The sequence below is a fragment of the Bolinopsis microptera genome, chromosome 1 (assembly GCF_026151205.1).
Source record: "Bolinopsis microptera isolate Bmic1 chromosome 1, MBARI_Bmic_1.0, whole genome shotgun sequence".
In the NCBI taxonomy this organism is placed as follows: domain Eukaryota; kingdom Metazoa; phylum Ctenophora; class Tentaculata; order Lobata; family Bolinopsidae; genus Bolinopsis; species Bolinopsis microptera.
In genome coordinates this window covers 7441651-7462840 of record NC_087072.1, presented here as the reverse complement: position 1 = coordinate 7462840, position 21190 = coordinate 7441651, and the positions used below count along the sequence as shown (strand labels likewise).

General features: G+C 39.1%; 3 protein-coding genes across 7 annotated transcripts in view; 2 read left to right on the top strand and 1 right to left on the bottom strand.

Moving 5' to 3' along the window:
- Positions 1 to 10596, bottom strand: part of LOC134823269 (zonadhesin-like) — an 80485-nt gene extending 69889 nt beyond the window's left edge. For both annotated transcript variants that reach the window (XM_063834683.1, XM_063834672.1), the window contains exon 1: positions 10585 to 10596. The gene's annotated coding sequence lies outside the window, so the exon portion shown is untranslated. The remainder of the gene's footprint in view (positions 1 to 10584) is intronic.
- Positions 1 to 21190, top strand: part of LOC134823231 (ras-specific guanine nucleotide-releasing factor 1-like) — a 60486-nt gene that overhangs the window by 19700 nt on the left and 19596 nt on the right. For all 4 annotated transcript variants that reach the window (XM_063834649.1, XM_063834642.1, XM_063834637.1 and 1 more), the window contains 4 exons: positions 2963 to 3217; positions 7313 to 7504; positions 9564 to 9637; positions 16818 to 16893. In XM_063834649.1, coding sequence (XP_063690719.1) covers positions 2963 to 3217; positions 7313 to 7504; positions 9564 to 9637; positions 16818 to 16893 — 597 coding nt within the window. The remainder of the gene's footprint in view (positions 1 to 2962; positions 3218 to 7312; positions 7505 to 9563; positions 9638 to 16817; positions 16894 to 21190) is intronic.
- LOC134823331 (uncharacterized) overlaps positions 13448 to 21190 on the top strand; it is an 87279-nt gene continuing 79536 nt past the window's right edge. Inside the window, exon 1 of the mRNA XM_063834763.1 lies at positions 13448 to 13453. The gene's annotated coding sequence lies outside the window, so the exon portion shown is untranslated. The remainder of the gene's footprint in view (positions 13454 to 21190) is intronic.

Sequence of the window (21190 nt, the reverse complement as noted above, 5' to 3'; positions counted from 1 at the left end):
GAAATGTACAAGTCGCAACTACTTGAGTACTACTGAGAGTCGGTCGGTCGGTCGGTCGGTCGGTCGGTCGGTCGGTCGGTCGGTCGGTCAGTCGGTCGGTCGGTCGGTCGGTCGGTCGGTCGGTCGGTCGGTCGGTCGGTCGGTCGGTCGGTCGGTCGGTCGGTCGGTCGGTCGGTCGGTCGGTCGGTCTGTCGGTCTGTCGGTCTGTCGGTCTGTCGGTCTGTCTGTCTGTCAATAATTCAGGAAGTTATAGTCGATTGTCCAGCCAGAAAGGAGAACTGTTATTACTTTATTAAGTTATTAGTAGTGAATGGTCAGTATACCTCTAATACTCGGCTAGCTGTTGCCACTCTATCCCTTCTCGCAGACATACAAGTTTCTCTGAGTCACGTTCTCCCCACTACTCATATACTATTGATCGTAGTGTTTGAAAGTAGTGAGTTACATAAGCATTTGTTCAATACAATACCAGTTACGGACAAGTGCAGTGAGTGCACGCGTAACAGCAACACTACAGCTACTACTCACTACAACAGAAAGGAAGGTAGAAATAATTAAATTCTCCCGGTGAAGGAAGGAAGGGAGGCTTTGCCACCAGTCAAAGTGATAAAGTGACAGTTGCCAAATTATTACAGGGCGAAGAAATTGTAGTACAGTGCTAGTTCTACCGCAGGCTACAAATCGGTCACGTATTAGAGTATTAGCTGGAACATCATGCGCATTATAAAGAACACATTAAATCTGTAGTTTAGTAGATCCATTATCTCTTCGAAATGTTAATAAGAAATTTAAGACCTTTCTGATGATTAAACTGTATATTATACAAATTAGAGTAAATTACCAAAAATAGGCACAGTTGTCTCGCGAGTATTGGAAGATAATTGTAACGGATTTGTAATTTACAAACTTACTAATGCGGAACGCATGATCTTGTATAAAGAAACGAGAACCAAAAATAACAAAACAAACTGTAGAACGCATAAAACCACACTCATCATAACTACACGCCAAATATTATGTAACGTAATAGCCGTAATAAGTAAATATCCACTAACATCACCTACCTATGTCATGGCAAATATCAAATTTCTTCCTCCTTAATAGGTAAGTTCCCGTAACTGTGATTACTAGGAAATTTAAAGTTACCAACACTCAACAGTCCACATAAACACTACGAGATAATAGATGATAATATACTAATATACTAATACTAATATACTAATACTGCTTTATTTAGTCCACTAAAATACAAACATGTACAACCTTAAGGTTGTAGTAGTTACGTACGTGACATTGTGTTACTCCTGATGTAGTGCAATGGAGCCATTGTACAGTGTACAGATGACCATCTCACCCGACTGTTATACCGATATAAATATAGATTATAGATAATGCATGATTATCATAGATATAACTAATATTAATATAAATAGCGGTATAGAGCTATAAAATTAAGTGTACTGTGAAGGATGTGGTTACTGTATACAGTACTGTTATCAAGTTAAATAATTATGTGGTTACTGAACTTATTATACACATTGTAGTTCATACAACATAATAGCATATAATATTGTGACGTTAAGGCTTTGTTGAATCCAGGGATGTACTAGTATAATATGAGGCATTGTCAGCTGGGTGGTATTATATTCAATGAGCAGAATCAGTATCACTACTACTACTACAGGGATCAAATAATCGTAATCTCTGCAAACGTAGAATAAAACGTAAAATTAAACGTAAAATGAAAAGTTTTTTTGCTGCATAATTCAACTGTAAAAAGAGAAGATGTACGTGATATGACAAAAGAAATTACAGAGAGAAACTCGAGGATGGTATATCTGGCAGTCATCTCGTTTACCGAATTATTGTCAAGGCAATGTTGCCACGTTTTAGTGTAGTAATTGGCAGTGCTAATGAAGCGAGTTTATTAATTAATTGATAATTGTACTATGATGCTGGTTCTGCACTCTCGGAATTAAGCTAACTATAAATTACAAGTGTAATATAATATTAAATTATCAAATTAAGTCATTGAAACTGTCTAGATCACCTAGATAAAAGGGTTTTTGCAAGTGGATACATTTTAGGGGGTCACAGCCAGAGACAGCAAAGAGCCAAGATCTTAATCTTACTCGTGTAAAACTACTCTCCTTAAATGTCACAGCGTTATTCTGTCCTCTGTATCTAGTATTTATTAATTAATCATTAGTATTTATTAATTAATTGTTGGTATTTATTAATTAATCATTGTTAATTGGACTATTATTCACAGCTTCCTGCTTCATCATCAATATTAGCAGTAATGGAATCGCTCATTGAAACACGTGGCCAAAATTGTCAAGATCCTGTGATTATAAATTACCCATTTTGACAGTCAAACCAAACCGATCAATTATTTTAATTGATAAATAATTAATTGATTCAATTGATTCAATAACGATCCCGTTACACCAAACGAGATGAGTTTCGTGAGATTGCTCAAGAATCCTGGATAATTTTAAAAGTTTCTGTCTCTAAGTGTGGCTGTCATTGGTCCTTAGATGTCACGTGTACAACTGGTAGTCTGGGTGTCACGTGTACAACTGGTAGTCTGGGTGTCACGTGTACAACTGGTAGTCTGGGTGTCACGTGTACAACTGGTAGTCTGCTTTGATCTAATTGTACCCAGACTCAAGACTGTACTCTACATATTAACTTGCAAGTGCCTCGACAAATTCAACCACCATTATTATATAATAGATTTTTATTGTTTCCTGTTATGAACTAAAATAGAACTGCTCCTGTGTGAAATAAAACCAAGTAAAACCCTCTGTCGCCATTGAAAATGACTTGTCAACATACTATTCAAAATATATTTTAAAAAAATTAAAACATATTAAAATGTGTTTAAAATGTGTTAAAATATGTGATTCAGACTCGTTACAACCACGTAAGCAAGTTAAACCTCACACTGGCACCCCAGGTAATCTACGAGCAGACAAGCGACAGTGAGAGCATGTACAAGACCTTGTCAATAGAGAAGATGATAAGCGGGGGGTGTCACGTGCTGTTTGATACCAACCAACACTTCGTCCGTCAGGGCATGTTGAGACTAGCTGCTGTGAGCAGTAAGAATACTGTGAGAAAGGACGTGAAACTGGGACCTAAACACTGCTTTTTGTTTACTAATCACATGTTGATTACAGAGCGTATTGGTGAACAACTCAGCGTTAACAAGGTTCGTGTTATGAGGATAATAAAATGTTGGATAATAATACATGTATTATTATTATGCTAGTAATACATTATATATTATGCTAATAATACATATATTATGCTAATAATATATATTATATTATGCTAATAATACATATTATATTATGCTAATTATAATACATTATATATTATGCTAATAATACATGTATTGGTACCGCGACAATTGACCCCCCGACAATTGACCCCCCGACAATTGACCCCCCGACAATTGACCCCCGACAATTGACCCCTATGTAATTACACTGGGGTCAATTGTCGCGAAATCTAGGGTTTAGTACGACAATTGACCCCCCGACAATTGACCCCCCGACAATTGTAATTAATTAAACTGGGGTAAATTAATCGGGTTAGGGGTTGGGGTTGGGGTTGGGGTTGGGGTTGGGGTTGGGGTTGGGGTTGGGGTTGGGGTTGGGGTTGGGGTTGGGGTTGGGGTTGGGGTTGGGGTTGGGGTTGGGGTTGGGGTTGGGGTTGGGGTTGGGGTTGGGGTTGGGGTTAGGGTTCGGGTTCGGGTTCGGGTTCGGTTTGGGGTTGGGGTTGGGGGTTGGGGTTGGGGTTGGGGTCAATTGTATTCAATTATATTTTCGGGGGGTCAATTGTCGGGGGGTCAATTGTCGCCCACCCCATGTATTATGTTAGTTAATAATTGTTGTCTGGCTGATCGTTTATTTTGTGTTAGGACGACAGATATGTTTAGTGTTATTTAGTATGTATAATGATAGAGTTGTGTTAGTACAGAGGGGGGGGTGTCACGTCCGTCTATGTCCGCTTGTCTCATAGAATCCAAAAAGGACAGGACATAGGCGGACATAGGCGGACATAGGCGGACATAGACGGACATAGGCGGACATAGGCGGACATAGACGGACATAGGCGGACATAGGCGGACATTAATGGACACCTAAATTGCTAAATAAAATGTTCAATTTTTGCTGTTATAGGGGGATCATGTTTTTTGTCCGTTTGGTACCTTATATTTTCAAAACGGACAAAAAATAGAGCGGACAAAAACGGACAAAAATGGAAATAACATTTAGATGCTTCCTCCTCCTACTCTTCCTCCTCCTCCCCTGGGTCTTCCTGATCTTCCTCAGTCCTCTTCCTCCTCCCCTCCTCAGTCCTCTTCCTACTCCTCCTCCTCGTCCTCAGTCCTCCTCATCAGTCCTCAACAGTCCTCCTCCTCCCTAGTCCTCCTCCTCCTCCTGAGTCCTCCTCCTGGGTCCTCCTCCTGGGTCCTTCTCCTCTTCATCCTCCTCCTCTTCCTCCTCAGTCCTCCTCAGTCCTCCTCCTCATCCTTCTCCTCAGTCCTCCATCCTCCTCCTCAGTCCTCCCCCAGTTCCCCTCCTCCTCCTATTCAGTCCTCCTCCTCCTCCTCCTCCTTCTCAGTCCTCCTCAGTCCTCCTCCTCCTCCTCCTCCTCCTCTTCCCTCTCAGTCATCCTCCTCAGCCATCCTCCTCAGTCCTCCTCAGTCCTCCTCCTCAGTCCTCCTCCTCCTGGGTCCTCCTCCTCATCCTTCTCATCAGTCCTCCTCCTCCCCAGTCGTCTCCCAGTCCCCCTCCTTCTCCTCCTCCTATTCAGTCCTCCTCCTCCTCCTCCTCAGTTCTCCTCAGTCCTCCTTCTCATTTCTCCTAAGTCCTCCTCCTGAGTCTTCCTCCTGAGTCCTCCTCCTCTTCCTTCTGAGTCCTCCTCCTGAGTCCTCCTCCTCCTCCCTCTCAGTCATCCTCCTCAGTCATCCTCCTCAGCCATCCTCCCCAGCCATCCTCCTCAGCCATCCTCCTCAGTACTCCTCAGTCCTCCTCCTTCTCAGTCATCTTCAGTCCTCCTCCTCAGTCCTCCTCCTCCTCCTGGGTCCTCCTCCTCCTCCTCCTCCTGGGTCCTCTGGGTCTTCCTGATCCTCCCCAGTCCTCTTCCTCCTCCCCTCCTCAGTCCTTCTCCTACTCTTCCTCCTCGTCCTCAGTCCTCCTCATCAGTCCTCAACAGTTCTCCTCCTCCCCAGTCCTCCTCCTCCTCCTCCTGGGGCCTTTTCCTGGGTCCTCCTCCTGGGTCCTCCTCCTCCTGGGTCCTCCTTCTCCTCCTCAGTCCTTCTCCTCCTCCTCCTAGGTCCTCCTTCTGGGTCCTCCTCCTCCTCCTCCTCCTGGGTCTTCCTGATCCTCCTCCTCCCTCTCAGTCATCCTACTCAGTCATCCTCCTCAGTTATCCTCCTCAGTCATCCTCCTCAGCCATCCTCCTCAGCCATCCTCCTCAGTACTCTTCAGTACTCAACAGTCCTCCACCTTCTCAGTCCTCCTCAGTCCTCCTCCTGAGTCCTCCTCCTCCTGAGTCATCCTCCTGGGTCCTCCTCCTGGGTCTTCCTGAGTCCTCTTCAGTCCTCTTCCTCAGTTCTCCTCCTCCTCGTCCTCAGTCCTCCTCATCAGTCCTCAACAGTCCTCCTCCTCCCCAGTCCTCCTCCTCCTCCTCCTCCTGGGGCCTTTTCCTGGGTCCCTATATAATTTGATAAAATAAGTTAAAGCTATTAATAGCTTTAGTGTGATTAATATAAGTTATATTCCCTATATTTCGTTAAATAGGTACTGTGCCTACTGTGTACCCTGTGTAACTGTTTCAAAGATATGTTGACGACACAAATAGATCTGGATTTAGCGACCGGATTTGGTGACTGGATTTAATTAAATATTGGGAATATTTGTGAGATCTTTATTCTTTAGACCTCTTATATGTCCGCTAATGTCCACCAATGTCCGTCCGAGTCCGCAAATGTCCGCCCGAGTCCGCCAATGTCCGTCCGAGTCCGCCAATGTCCGTCCGAGTCCGCCAATGTCCGTCCGTGTCCGCCAATGTCCGTCCGTGTCCGCCAATGTCCGTCCGTGTCCGCCAATGTCCCAAAAAACACGTCCGTTGTCTCATAGAATCCAAAAAGGACAGGACATAGGCGGACATAGACGGACGTGACACCCCCCCCCCCCCCCCCCCCCCCCCCCCCCTACAGAATATATACTAGCTATTGGTAAACACAGTTTAAATTTTGATCCGGTAAAAACAAACTCCCTCGTTGTTGAATGAAACACTGACAGTTCAAGGGTAGGTTAATTTAGTGGAGTTAGTGAATTAGTCTGTGAGACCGCCAGACGGTCGCAGATTCATGATCTCAGGCTGTAAAACTTTACTCTTTAAAACTGTCGATATGTCTGGCATTTAACATTTCTCTGAGTGCATTTCAGATGAGGATGAGAGAGGAGATAATATATCTTCTCTCCGAGATATCCCATCATTCAAACTTATTCACCGCGATTTTGCAATGGCGATTTCAGACGCAGGCCCACAACTTTGTTGCCACAAAATAAGATGAAAGATAACCTGAAGCTGGTCCCTGTGATCCAACACGCTGTCTGCAACAACACATGTGTTACTATGTCACTGTGTCAGACTAAGAGACATAGTATCTCCCCAGTAGTACTTGTAGGGCCTTGTTACTGATCTATCAACACGCACGTGCCGGGAGAACTGATAGCTGATACTCGCGAGGCCGTGTTAGCTGTAACATTCATATTATATTATATTCGTGGTTTGGTAGTTTGTGGTAGTGATTTAATCTCTTCCCCTTGGCATGCAGTCAGTGTATGTTGGGTTCCTGGTTTCGCTTTTTTCTAGCTTCACAATTGATGGCTCTACCGTTATTGTAGATTGTGAAGTAGCATTTTTGTTGGTATGGCAATAATTTGTCGGTGGTATGACTATGACGACAATTTCCATAAAATGGATAAATATAACGCGCTATTAGATGTGTTTGTAATGACGTTGGATCTTTTATTGTCGTTCGCGTTAATTGGTGCATCAATCTATAGTTCCCGATTATAAAGGCAAAATCATTTTTAGTTTCTTTTTCGGATTGCGGTGGTATCCAACTGTCTGTAAAGGTTTCCTATTTATATTAGTTGATGTCTGTCCTATTTTATAAAAAAAATCATCAATAAAAAGAGAAATATTATCATTATATTATTAACCTGCTAGATTGCCCCTTTTAAAACGGAATAGTGAACCTCTATACCACTTCATATTTCAGGAGTACGGATTAGTTGCACTTAACCACTGTATACTAATCGAAGAGTTCTGTGAAGAAGACACCCCGGACAGAACCCACCAAGAAGTTGGTTTCAGGATGACCCTCCTCGACTCCTCCCCCGACCCCAGAACCATCACCCTCGTAGCTGAATGCCCCAGAGACAAAGCGTCGTGGACTGTTGATATCAGCCAGGTAAATCGGCGATTTAATATTCCGAAAAGCATTTCAATAATTTATTTTATTTATTGGGATTATGCCTTTTAGGCTCATATTCATTATTCATTGTAGTGCTTTAAAATATGTAGTTTGGAGTTTGTTGAATATCTACTTAGTTACTTAACCACGTATTTCAGACAAATCACTTCAATAACTGCTTGAACAAATTAAGTTTGTTGAGCTGCAGAGAAGATTCCCTCGATCTTTATATAAATTGTCGTAGGTTTCAAATGTTTGGGTGTGCCTCTCTATTATATTAGTTCTCTCTGTATTATACTATAAATAGAAATTCTCTGTATTATAGTGCCTTGTAGCAAAATAGTCGAATGTGTCTTGTTTCTTGAATCTTGTTACTCGAAGTTTTTGTGAAAAACGGTTTCTCAAGACACGCACTTACGAAATGTTAGATTCATGTTTTACTTTTTCTGTCATACATTAAGGAAGCGTCCCAGTCGAACTACAAAGGAATGGAGCCTGTTCATTTTTCAACTATTGCCGAACGTTTTTTGCACCATTCGGCGTTATCCGGACTGTCGGATGGTTTCCAAAATTTGCGAACCTTTTGGCATCATTCTGCATAATTTTTGTCGGATCAATATTGGGAGGATTTTTACTCCTTTTTTCATGTGGGTTATTCTGGATCACATCTTGAATTGTCAAGAAACTCCGTATGAAATATTGAACGTTCTTTGTTGTCTTAAACTGAACAATTCCGCACATTTTGCAAAAAATCAGCATTTATGCTCCAATATTCGTTAAACTTACCGCACTAGTGATGCCTATAATGCAGGATCGCACTATTCGCGAAATTTTGCCGCACTTATATGTCGTCCCCGACAGTATGCAATACCACTTTCAATATTTAACACCTTTACTTCATTACTTGTTCCTAACTGTCTGCTCTTATTTGTTTACATGTTATTAAACCCATGGCCATTGTTAACAACAACAACAACAACAACCCACACCGTGTATTATAAGTGAGCTCTTCAAAGATCTGCCCCCACAAAAACATCTCAAATCTCGTTAGTTAATTAGCCATGTCAGGTGTAAAGCCGACCAGCCACCCCATAATGATCACGTTTTATATGTACTACGGTGATTAAATTGCGGACCTCTCCGCCACCCTCAGACTTCTCGCTCGTACCCCTAAAAAGTAAAACAATCATCCCAATCTGGGTATAATCACTTGCTTGTCTCCTCCAAAGCTCCAATCTCATAGATCGAAGTGCCGTAGTACGCAGTTTTTTAAAGATTTGGGGGACCCGCTGCTCCACCACTTGATGAAATAGAGCTGTTACGTTATAAATACTGTCCTATATATTTTATATTGCTCTTTAGAGATTGATGCTAACTTGGTGTGATCATTGATGAATTGTACATGCTAAGATGTTATGGCTCATAGTGAAACTTTCCTTTGTTTGGAAAATGCCCACAATCTTGACAGTGTTGATTTCGAAAAGCTCCTCTGTTTGGGCTTCTTGCAGATAGTCTCCCCGCCAACCTCTCCCTTTTTGGAGGAACAAGTATGGATTTGAACATTTGTTTCCCTTTTTTAATTTCTCCCTTTGTTTCTTTTATTTCTCCTTTGTAATTTTCAGTGTCTTGAAATTTGTAAATGGATTTAGTGCCTGTAATATCACTGAGCACATATTGGCACTTGATGTCAGTTCCTCTATGATATAATGGCACTGATCGGACCTTACAGTTTACAAGTCTTCATTCCACTACTAGCACTAACCGGTGACCACCACTAAAAACCTGTGTAATCTCTCCTCTCCTTGCCTTTGACTGAAACCCGACATGTTATATTCTTATCCTTAGTGTGCCGACCGTAACATCGTGTACCCCTCCTCCTTCAAAGCCCACCAAGCTGCTTCTTAAACAGTCGCCGTCAAGCACACAATCACCCTCACATGTTGATATTTCTCTTCCAAATCAAACCGGAAACTATTTCATCCTCAAAATGTCATCCTCAATTATCTGGGTTAACCTCTCTGCTATGAAATTAAGTTTAACATCCTGCTCATTTCAGTGTATCGAGAATCTTCAGAGTGAGACCTCCTCTCACAGTTGTTATGGACGATCTTCACTTAGCAACGACCCCAGGTACGAACCACATTATACTATGTTAGGAGACAACACTTTATATGGTACCTCATTGTTTTCAAGTGTTTTTCAAATGTAGGTAAGTCTGAAGAGGGTATTCTAGAGAAAAGGTGGAACTATTTTGGAACATCATAATTGATGATAAATTATTGCTCATGGTAAATCTAGATGGAGTATTTATACTAATAATCTCAATAAATGTGTATGTCTGTCTGTCTGTGTGTATGTCTGTATGTCTGTTTGTCTGTAATTTACGAACGGTTTAATCAAGAAAACGGTAAGAGATACGGGACTGGTTTTTTCGGTATAGTGCCGAAAAAACTCTGACAATCCAAATGATTAAGGACACGTTTTTTTTAAAGTGTGGTGAGTTGCTGATTTCACCTTTTTCAAAGTAGAGTGCACAAAATGAGGAAAAAGTCGCAATGCTTTGTAAAGTGCAACCATACATTTGTACATAGGATGAAGTGAAAATATTCAGCAGTTGTGATTTGAAAAAACGAAGTGCCAGGCTCAAGCAGAATATGACTTATGAGCAATTAAACTGAGTGCCAAAAATCAGCAAACCATTTTAACCTCCTATTGACTAATTCCATTGATTTCGCCATATAGTTAGGGCAAGAGTTGATTTTTCTGTGAACAAATTCGTAACAAAGGTTTGTCTACTGGAATGTGTTGTCCATAGTCCCAGGAACCACCAAAAAAAACCGTCCAGCTGAAACTTTTGGGCAAAAATTTTTATAGTCATTTTTCTCCAGGAACCCATACGCCCCACCCCTAATATTGGTTATTCGGCTCCCGAAGGTCTTGAGATCTCCATAGGGGGTGCAAAATGACCGCAATGGCCACATTATGGCAGGCGAATGATAGTTTCAGAACGATTGGGGCTTTATTTTTCGAAATAAATGGAATTTTTCGAAATTTTATTGAAATTTCGAAAAAAATACACCAAATTATTTTTAACGCTTATTTCAAATCTTACTCGGGAAATAACTTCAATTAACAAATATCAAGGTTAACTAACAAACAAAAAATTATTGACCAACCCCCAGACAGCTATTCGACGGTACATACTACTCTGGTTGAATGTCTTAAGTTATCCTATAACAGTGAGCCGATGATAATCACATTCGATTTGCCATTGTGGATTAAGGCCACCCGAATAGTACTGGAAACTGGGATGCCTATTGTGGTCAGGGTTGGGGGCTTCCGCACTCTCACGAGTTTTCTTGGCTGCATAGGCTATATAATGGCAGACTCGGGTTTAGAGGAGCTCATCAAACTCGTGTATCCTGGAGACGTCACGCATATATCGGATGGAGGATCTTACTATAAAGCGTTGAGAGCCCACTTTCTGATCGACGCCGCTCTTTGTTGTTTCATTATAGAGGAAGAATTTTACGACGATGAACTAGTAGACTTGGAAGGTTACATCAACAAATGTGTGAACGAAAATCTAGGTGTTAACTTTAAGACTAAATCTATTCAGGATCTATCAGAGAAAATAACTCTGCTTCTAAAGAACCTGTTTTCCAACAGTAGAACAGCAGCTCTATGGGTTACTTACCACAACATGATAACACTAGTAAAGGACTTCATAAGAGCAGAGAGGTTGCACGACTACAATATGCACTTATCAGCAGTAGCTTTGATGCTGCCCTACTTCGCAGCAGCTGGGAGGGGGCAGTATGCAAAAGCTTTAAGACTGTATATTTGGAGCAGGATGCTATTTATAAAGTCAAGTATGGGGCGCTTTTAAAGACCTTTAAAGTAACTGGGCTTCACACGGTTTGTTACAACGACCACGAGTGGGCCGGGGTGTGGACTGACCTCTCCATAGAGCAGAGTCTTATGAGGGCAGCTAAATCTAGTGGTGGATTAACAAGTGGAAGGATGCGTAATCGTGAGTCCGCTCACAAGTTATGGGTGGCCACCCTGAATCAGATGGCTTTAATAAATCAGTCTTTTGGAGATTCATTAGCTAATTCATCGAAGCGAGGAGTACCAACTAAAGCTGCCATCCACTCAGATCTTACCAAGTCATCAATCAAGAAAAACTGTGATGTATTTGGAAAATTATTAACTTGGTTTAAAGTCACTGTCGACTTTACAGAATCCGAAGATAAGACTAAGTTAATATCTTTTTCAACTGGTCTTATATCACAGCCTGGGAACGATGAGGTGAATCCCGAGGAATGTTTGGCCGTTGGGGCTGTCCTTCAACGTGAGCTAGATGGGTTGACATTCATCGATAAGATAAGTATCAAAGGTAAAGCAAAGAACTTGACACAACTAAGAAAGCAGGTTAAAGTGAATAATAAAAGCGTTGCAGTCGATCCGTTGAAGTGTTTTAACCGTCTAGTCTTGGTTGCTGATAGAGAGACTTCAATAGAGGAATGCCTAACATACGAGTTAACTGTGGTGCCGATGAGCTTATTTGATCAATATCAGATGATGATTGATGAGGAAATCTAATAAGGCTGCTCTTGGTATAAACCAATCTACACTTAAATCTTGCAGCTTCACGATCCCACTAGTCATTGATGGAGGTTGGCTAATTCACCAACTAAGCTCATTTAAAGGGTGTGACAATTATGGTGAGGTAGCAATGGAGTACTTGAAGCTTATCCCTAAAAATCGGGAAGTTACTGTGATTTTTGATGGATATGAGCCTTCTACTAAAGATCACGAGCACAAGAGGAGAGTAAAAGCGTTCTGTGCTAATATTGCTGTAAAGAAATCCACCTTTTGTACTGTCACCAAAACAACATTTCTGAGCAACAACAATAACAAAAAAGAACTGATCGACCCTATCTCAAGCATTTTTACTGTAAATGGTATTGAAGTGATCAAAGCTTGTACCGATGCTGATACTTTAATTGCAAAGAAAACATTGGAAATGTCATTCCTTGGCGATATTGAATTGAACGCAGAGGATACCGATATAGTTCAAGTCTATTAGTACATCATTTCAACAGTGACCATCACAATGATATTTATCTAACAACGGAGAAGGGTACATATTCAATCAAAGAAATATCAAGTCATCTAGATCATAAAGAAAAGGAGATACTTCTTCTAATTCATAGTATTTCGGGTTGTGATAGCGTCAGTGGACTGTTTGGTTTTAGCAAGGTTAAAGTGCTAAAGAAAGCTCTCACCTTTGATGAGCAAGGTCAGTTGGCAACATAACTTCCGGTGAGAGAGTCAAAAGAAAAGATTATTGAGGCAGGCCTCTTTTTCTTGCAGTACATTTATGGTGACAAGAAAAAGACTCTTTCTGCTTTGAGATTCCTAGCATACAATAGGATGGTAGCGAAAAAGAGTCTCAATCCGAATAGGCTACCTCCAACAATAGCTTCAGCAACGAAACACATCCTTAGAGCTTACTTACAGTACCATAACTGGTCATGCTTAACGCTGACAGTCTGAATCCCCTTGACTACGGCTGGAAATTGGCTCCTGGTGGCACTTACGAACCAGTTGCAACAAAAGCTGTAATTGCTCCAGAGTCTATTTTGAACCTTATATGTTGTAACTGTTCTGTCGATGTGGAACAGGCCTGTTTGACTTTCAGATGTTCATGTAGGAAATATGGCTTCAATTGTTTGCCAGCTTGTGGACGATGCCATGGTATGAACTGCACAAACATTAGACATGATGAACCTGAAGAACAAGCGAATTTTGATTAATATTAACTGTGTATTAATAATTGTCATGGTATTTACTGAGAATACACATTTTAGATTAACTGTATTTGTTATTTGTAGATGAGTTTTTAAATAGATTTGAAATAAGCGTTAAAAATAATTTGGTGTATTTTTTTTTCGAAATTTCAATAAAATTTTGAAAAATTTCGAAACATTCCATTTATTTCGAAAAATAAAGCTCCAATCGTTCTGAAACTATCATTCGCCTGCCATAATGTGGCCATTGCGGTCATTTTGCACCCCCTATGGAGATCTCAAGACCTTCGGGAGCCGAATAACCAATATTAGGGGTGGGGCGTATGGGTTCCTGGAGAAAAATGACTATAAAAATTTTTGCCCAAAAGTTTCAGCTGGACGGTTTTTTTTGGTGGTTCCTGGGACTATGGACAACACATTCCTGTAGACAAACCTTTGTTACGAATTTGTTCACAGATTGACCCATAAACAGCAATTCTTGCCCTAACTAATATGTTGCTCAAATATTGTTCACATAACACTAGTAGATTGGAGCGAGTAACTGTTTTCAGCATTTAAGTCATTATTAGCAATTCCAGTAAGTGACAGAATCCAGCAAAAAGTCATTTTTATATCTGAATACGACTGCTCTATTGATGGTTCTTGTCAAAATATTAAAAAGATCAAGGCGTGACTGTGCTATTTTCTGAATAAGATAATGTTTGGTTGTGTCTTTAAACTTATTCTTACATGTCTATGTGCGAGCCATCAGCAAAAAGTCACACATGTATCAGCTTTAAATTTATCTTTTTTTAATTGATGAAATAAGTATCGAAATTTTAGTTCTCTTTTTCAGTCACCTTATTGACTTTTAGATTGAAGGTGCCATTAATCAGTTAAAAGACGGCTTGAACTCTGTACTGCTTACACTCAATTATGTCCCGAGTGCCCAAATTCAGCATATCAGTCATATAGATAAATGATGTAAAAAGACAAAAATTGTCTTTTTCTTGATCCATGGGTGTACAAGTGTTAGTTTAAGCATCTATTTCGAAAAGTAATGTGTTCATAAAGGGGTCAAAAACAGATAATAATATTAGAGTGCCACTAATCAGCTGTAGTGACTGCTGCAGCCAGCGTGGGAATTACCAACTATTTTAAGTCAATATCAGCATTATCAATCATCTCAAACCACCAAATTGTTTATGTTGCAGATACGAATCTTAGTTTAGTTATATCCTGAAAATTTAAACAACAAATGTGTCCTGAAAATCAGTAAAAAGTGACTTATTTGACAGAAATAGTCATTCTTACTGCTAAATGGCACTCCTTTTAGTTCAGAATATTGTTTGAGGGAGCGGTGTGCCTTTTTTGTTTAATGTGGCACAATTTTGTTGCACTGTGTGCCATTATTCAGCTTAAAATGACGTCTTTTTCTAGGCATATACCAATGGTAAATCACATAAAATGTGTGCTTTGTAAGCAGTGTTGTGATAACCTGCTATAACTAACTTAAAACTGGCACAATGAACTTCAAACATCAATAGTATGTCCCAAATTTCCATGATGAACATGATATTGTTGTCAGAAATCTACTTTATCGTGCCAATAATCAGCAAAAAGTCATTTCTATGAAGATTTTAAGCTAAAAATATTATTTATAAAATGACTTTTTGCTGAATTAGAACACACAATATCGTTAGATTTTGTAAAGAATCATCTTGATGAACCTGCTTATGCTGTCAGACATCAATTGTATAGTGCCAATATTCAGCAAAGAGTCATTTCTTTCGAATTTTTAATCGTGATGAATTTGACCTAAAAATGACTTTTTACTGAAAACTGACACACTCTTAAGTTGATTTTCGAACAGAATGCTGTTGAGCAGACTTAATCTCGACAGTACGATTGAAAAACGTTCTAATTTGTTGCTGTCTAGCTACTGCAATGTAAAAAAACTCAATTGTAATATTGTGAGTGAATTTTTACTGAATACAGGCACACAATAGGTTTTTCCTAGGTTACATTATTACAGACCAACGTTTCTTGAAAGTTGTTACAGTTCATTCACAAGCTGATCGAAAGTATGGGCCTTGTACAACCCCTTCAACCAAACTAGAAATTTTACCAAACAATTGACTTTTTGCTTATTTTGAGCACAGTTCAAGTATTCCTACCCCAATCCAAATATTCTTTGAATAATTCTGAGACATAATCTGAATTTTGAACAGAAAAGTCGCAAAATTCAGTTTTTTACGGGCGTTTTAAACATTATAGTCCAAAATGCTGAAAACTGGCACTACCTTGGTACTATATTATGACATATTAACTAACTAATGGATTTTCCTTACAGGGGCAGTTAAGATTGAAGGCATTTCTGTGCAACACTTTCTAGTTACTAGTCATTTTACTTTCATTGTCAAAAGTGTCATGGCACTCAAAGTCATTTTCACCACACTTAAAATGTGATACTAATTACTAAAGTGTCTCATTTACTCTCGCTCTCTCGCTATCTCTCCCCTTATAACAGATAAATGCTATATAATTAAGTAATTTGGCAGGGGACCTCAAGATTGCCTATCAAGTATTACTATTAGATACGTGAGGGGCATTCAGAATTAAATTGTGGTGTGTTTGGACTGAGCGAGTTCATACTTTCGCATAGTTTTAACTATGAAAATGTAATGCGTTTTTTAGAATATAATAGGCGGATTTATACTTTTGCATTTCAACTGCGATAGTGAAGTCCCGGCCGTAGGCACGGGTTGCACTAGTTATAATATATTCTTTATACTCATAGTAGTACGAATAATTTCTTAGCAACATAATTTGTTATAAAACCATTATGATATATGAATATTGGTGATGCCTATAAATGCCTATGATAATAATATGTCAAACTGCGGGTATCCTATCAACAGTCCTGACAAACCAGATCAAAACACCATGATTAATCTTAAAGTTATGATGATCCTGCTGTTTGATGAGTTTACCGGGCTGAACACGGATAATGATGGGTTGCAGCCAGGTGTTGGGTTAATGGTGGGTATGGAATGGTTTCGGAACCAAACATGACTGGAACCATCATGGAAGATGTTGACATGAAGAATGTTTAAAAGGTTGTTAGATCTACAGTTCCTGTAACCTTCTCCGCCTTTCCAACGCAATCACTGCAGACTGTTGTATAGATTAACAACTTTTACCGATGCTTCGCCTCCCCAACTTACAGACAATTAAGTTGTTAAGTACTAAGGGTTTACGACGAGACGGATAAACCGTTAACTAATGACGCGGTAAAACGTTTGACTATACAGTATTATACTCCAAGGGCGAGCCAAGAGGGGAACCCGGAGGCTACAGCATTAAAATATTAAGACATTACAAATTCAAAAGAAACTAACTTAATTTGAGTTTCAATAAGCGAAATAAAGGATTTCTATTGCACTGTCAGTTACTTCCAAAACAACTGTCTGCAAGTTAGACGAAACTTAATATAACTACTAAAACTTGTACAGGAGTGATCCAAGGTTGTTCGCTGACGGTGCCACCATTAAATACAGCCTCCGTATGAACTCCGGACAAACACCCAAGGTAAGCACAAATTATGTTAGTTTTGCTGTTGCACTAGATAACAGTTCACTACAGACTGCTTCTAGTTCACCAATCCCCGTTTATGATTTTTCTGTAAATAATAATGTCAGTTTTTGCTCTTATATCGTGATTGGGTAGATCATAGTTAAATACATAACTTGATAAGCTTGACGAATGAGAGTCTCCCAAGTTTTGAACTTAGTCTACAAGATATTATATCGTTCAACTGTATGCTAGGTTTAGTTGGATTTACAAGTTCAAGACCTGGATATTGGATAAATACCAGCTGTCAAAATATCTTCAACTCCTCGCCGAGGTTAAAGAGAAGTTACTCCAGTAACACCCACTATCAGAGTTTCGACTCGTTATTTCATTTTTAAAAGTTTAAAGAGGGAGCAGTCACAGATTTAACCAGACGCTCCCTAAAAATGTCCACGTCGATGAAAATTGGGGAGCTGCACTTTGTTCAGTTGACATGGGTCACATGTCCAAACAAAAATTTCTCTCCACGCGTCCTAACCGCACCTAATATTAAATATTTCACATACATATTTTATCAACCCATGCAATGTCACAAAAAATAAATTAATCAAACTTCTACCTACTCTTTGACATGGCCAACTGCCGCGTGTCACAAGCCGACAAATTGTATAACTACAGACTGAACGATTTAATATTTAAGGCTAATATCTAATTATTCCTTATTAGGCTTTTGGTTCTCAAATTCTTAAATACTTACTAGACTGCCACGCTTGCTTTGGTGTTTCATGTTTTAGTTCTTTTGGCTGCAGTGGATGGTTTGTTTGAGGAGGATCCTCTCGGAGAGATTCTTTTCAGTTTTTTTTTGCGAAATGTTTAGAATGTTTCGAGTTATAGAAGTCAGTGTTAATGACGCGTCATGATGATTAATCACACAGTGTGGTAGCATGTCATCGTAATACACTTGTTTTCTAAAATAAGATGAATTCTCCGTACACAAGATTCACCTCATACTATAACTATACTAATAGATTTATTCGTCACACTTTGATAAGAGCTCTCCCTCAGAACTTCAACGGAATTAATCCTGGATTATCATTATTACTTCGAGCTTACCCATCAAATCCTTTTCCTTAGAAATACAATTCCAGAAACGCTGTCTCATATGTCACTAGCTATTGATTTGATAGTTCCCCCTCGATATTGCCTTATTTATTCACTTCTACGCCGTACCACTTAAATATCCAGTCAGAGTCTTCCCATTTTGTTGTAGTATTCAGAGACTTTGTTGAGTGCTACCGGCTACGTGCCGCCAAGCTCATTAGACGTTATGCTTTTGTATTTGAATATATTTTACAAACTAGCATGGCATAAACAATGGATGTTCATACAGAGTGCTATAAACCAACCTCATTTTCTCAAGTTTGGCCCTTGAATTCTTTTAAACCATTCAGATCTGCTTACTGCAGATCAGCTACACTGGATAGTAGCTTTCATAGCTTCACACCATTCATCTTGTTAATTCAGCCAGATTTGTAATATTTTGTTCCCATTTTATCAGTCATTGTATCTGTGGTATCTGTGGATTAAACAACGAATTGGTGTAATAGGTTATTTAGCAAGCATACATTTTAATATGATGTGTTCATCAATCAGATATGAACCATCATTAATTGGTGCTCAAAAGTTAAATATCATGGTTTCAAAAACGCTTTTTTCAAACTTACAGTTACAAGGCATTTATCATTATTATATCAAACAGATTTAAGCTGCATTATGACGAGGTAATAAACTGAGAACGGTTAACTTCCCTGATCACTACTGTAACCTGTGCATTAATTAATTATAATTTGTAAGTGTAAATTGAAATAGTAAATTATGGTGCAAACTTCAAAGTAGATATACAAAATGTTCTACGCCCAAGCAGTGAGCTTAATGATTGTGGTTCAGTATATACTACTAATAATACTGTAACATTTGCCATTTAAGTTATAATGGACCGCAAGTTCTCATATTTTGATTGGCCAGTGGTGACTTACATTGAAATGCAGCATCATCGAATGGTTCTGCATTTCTGCCCATATTGCCAAACTTTGATAGCTGCGGTTTGATGTTTGTTCTGAGGTTCAATAGATAATCAATATATCGTCACTGTTTATTAGAAAGGTCCCATGTCGACATATTATTACATAATTTATATTATATATTATGATATATGACCGTCCCTGGAAGTCCCTGTCTCTCCGTCTTTAATCCGACGGGGTTGTTCTAGGGGCGGTGGTAACAGAGCTTCAAGACTCCAGGAGTCTGTTGTCGATATCTATGATTAATATGAATATGGTATATACCTTGGGAGTCTCTCTCCAGCAGTAGGAGTTGGAAACGCGTTGTGAAAGCCACCGAAAGGAAGGCTTACAGTCGACGCTGACAAATCAGAAGAAGAAGATATTATGATATGTTAATGTTATGTTATGATATGTTATAATATAAACCTTAGGGGGCGTCGTTTGCTGACAGTGCTCTATCGGCTAGCGGAGTTCTTTTCGAAAACCACCAAATTTCGTACCCCAAATTAAATCATGGTATTTGGGGATTTTTTCATCTCCTTATTTTACAAATTTTGTCACCTACAAATAGAAAGGGCTTATGTATGTTTTGAGATAATGCATAAAAACCTATTTATGGAAATTAACTTTAGGATAGGCATTTGAATTTGATTTCTATGTATCCTAAATGGAAAGAATGACTGGCCTACACTCTGAAAATGTTCCTGAAGCTTTTAAATTGATTGGGGTAATTGATTTAATTTTGACATAGGCCCATTTAAAACAACATTCGATACATAGGCCCCTCTTAATTAATTGAAACATCTTACATGTGAGAATCGGTACAGAGCGTATGTGTACATACTACATAGGTCCTTTTAACTTTTAAAGTTATTTCTTTAAACATCAATATCACATTCCAACAATTTGTTAGGGCATATGTTGACTTAGGCCCTTTCTACTTTTCAAAAACATCACATTCCAACAATTTGCCAGGGCATATGTTGACTTAGGCCCTTTCTACTTTTCAAAAACATCATCAAAAACATCCCATTCCAACAATTTGTTAGGGCATATGTCGACATGAGCCCTTTTATTTTATCAATATCAGTAGCAGTTCAGTTTATAGAAAAAGGACTATGTTAATATAGGTCCTTTTAACAAATTGAAGATATTCAATTTTCACCCAATTGACTTTATATTTGGGGATATGATAGGTATGGTTCCACGGATTATCGTGCTGGTATAGTTTTTTAAAAGGGCCTATGTCAACATAAGCCCTTTCTATTTGTAGGTGACGAAAAATGAAACTCAATATTTGAGAAAAATATGTACAGAGATCTTTTCTGATCAGCTATTTATCAGCTACATGATAAGGCCTTAAATATAATATGGAGTAATGCAGTGTTTCTAGTGTATCCAATTATACAAGTAGCTCATAGCTGAAGGATCTGAGATATTATATCTGGGCCAGAGACTTGGAAATATAAAGTTTTTTTCCCCGATTTTTAAAATTTTTTGTTTGTTTTTAATATATAAAGCTTTTTGATGATCAAGGTTATTTTAAAGCTTTTCTTATAATTACCGTGGTCATTATAGGCTGGTTCGATCTGCACTACCTTTAGGCGGCGTTTTATAAATTTGCAAACTGTGCCATCTCAACTTGTCACAAGGACTCCATAATTAATCCCTGTGCAGGACATAACGAGATGTGTTTACTGATTGCGAAACTAGAGCGCGATTAAATCTGTTGCGTCTGAGGATTGATATGATGAGATAGTAGAATATATTTATATATAATATGCACATTGCACAATGACATAACTGTACAAAGAGTTAGTTGATTTACCGATCTAAGAGGGGTGAAGGAGAGGACACACCTGCTCTTTATCTTGCTGCCATTGGTTTAGATTTAATGTCCTCTCTCCACCTTGGATAGTTGTTAAGGTGTTCAAACTTTCTAAGTGAGTAGTATAGCGGGTGGTCCCCACTGAAAGTCATTTATGGAGTAAATTTTAAAGGCTTTGCCGAGCTTGCCTCTTATCTTTCTTTTGAAGTTTTGATCCTGATCGCACATCAACCAGATCCTTTTTGCGGACTGATCATATTTCATTCTTTCACAATTCCAAACATTTTAGGGAACTTTGTCGTCTGATTATTACGCTGATGTAAGAATCAGTCGTTCACTTGACGTTCACCAGTCGTCACAATCAATTTATAGTCATAGTCAGAGAAGCACTGTGCATTTAACGTATTTAACGCATTTAGCGCAT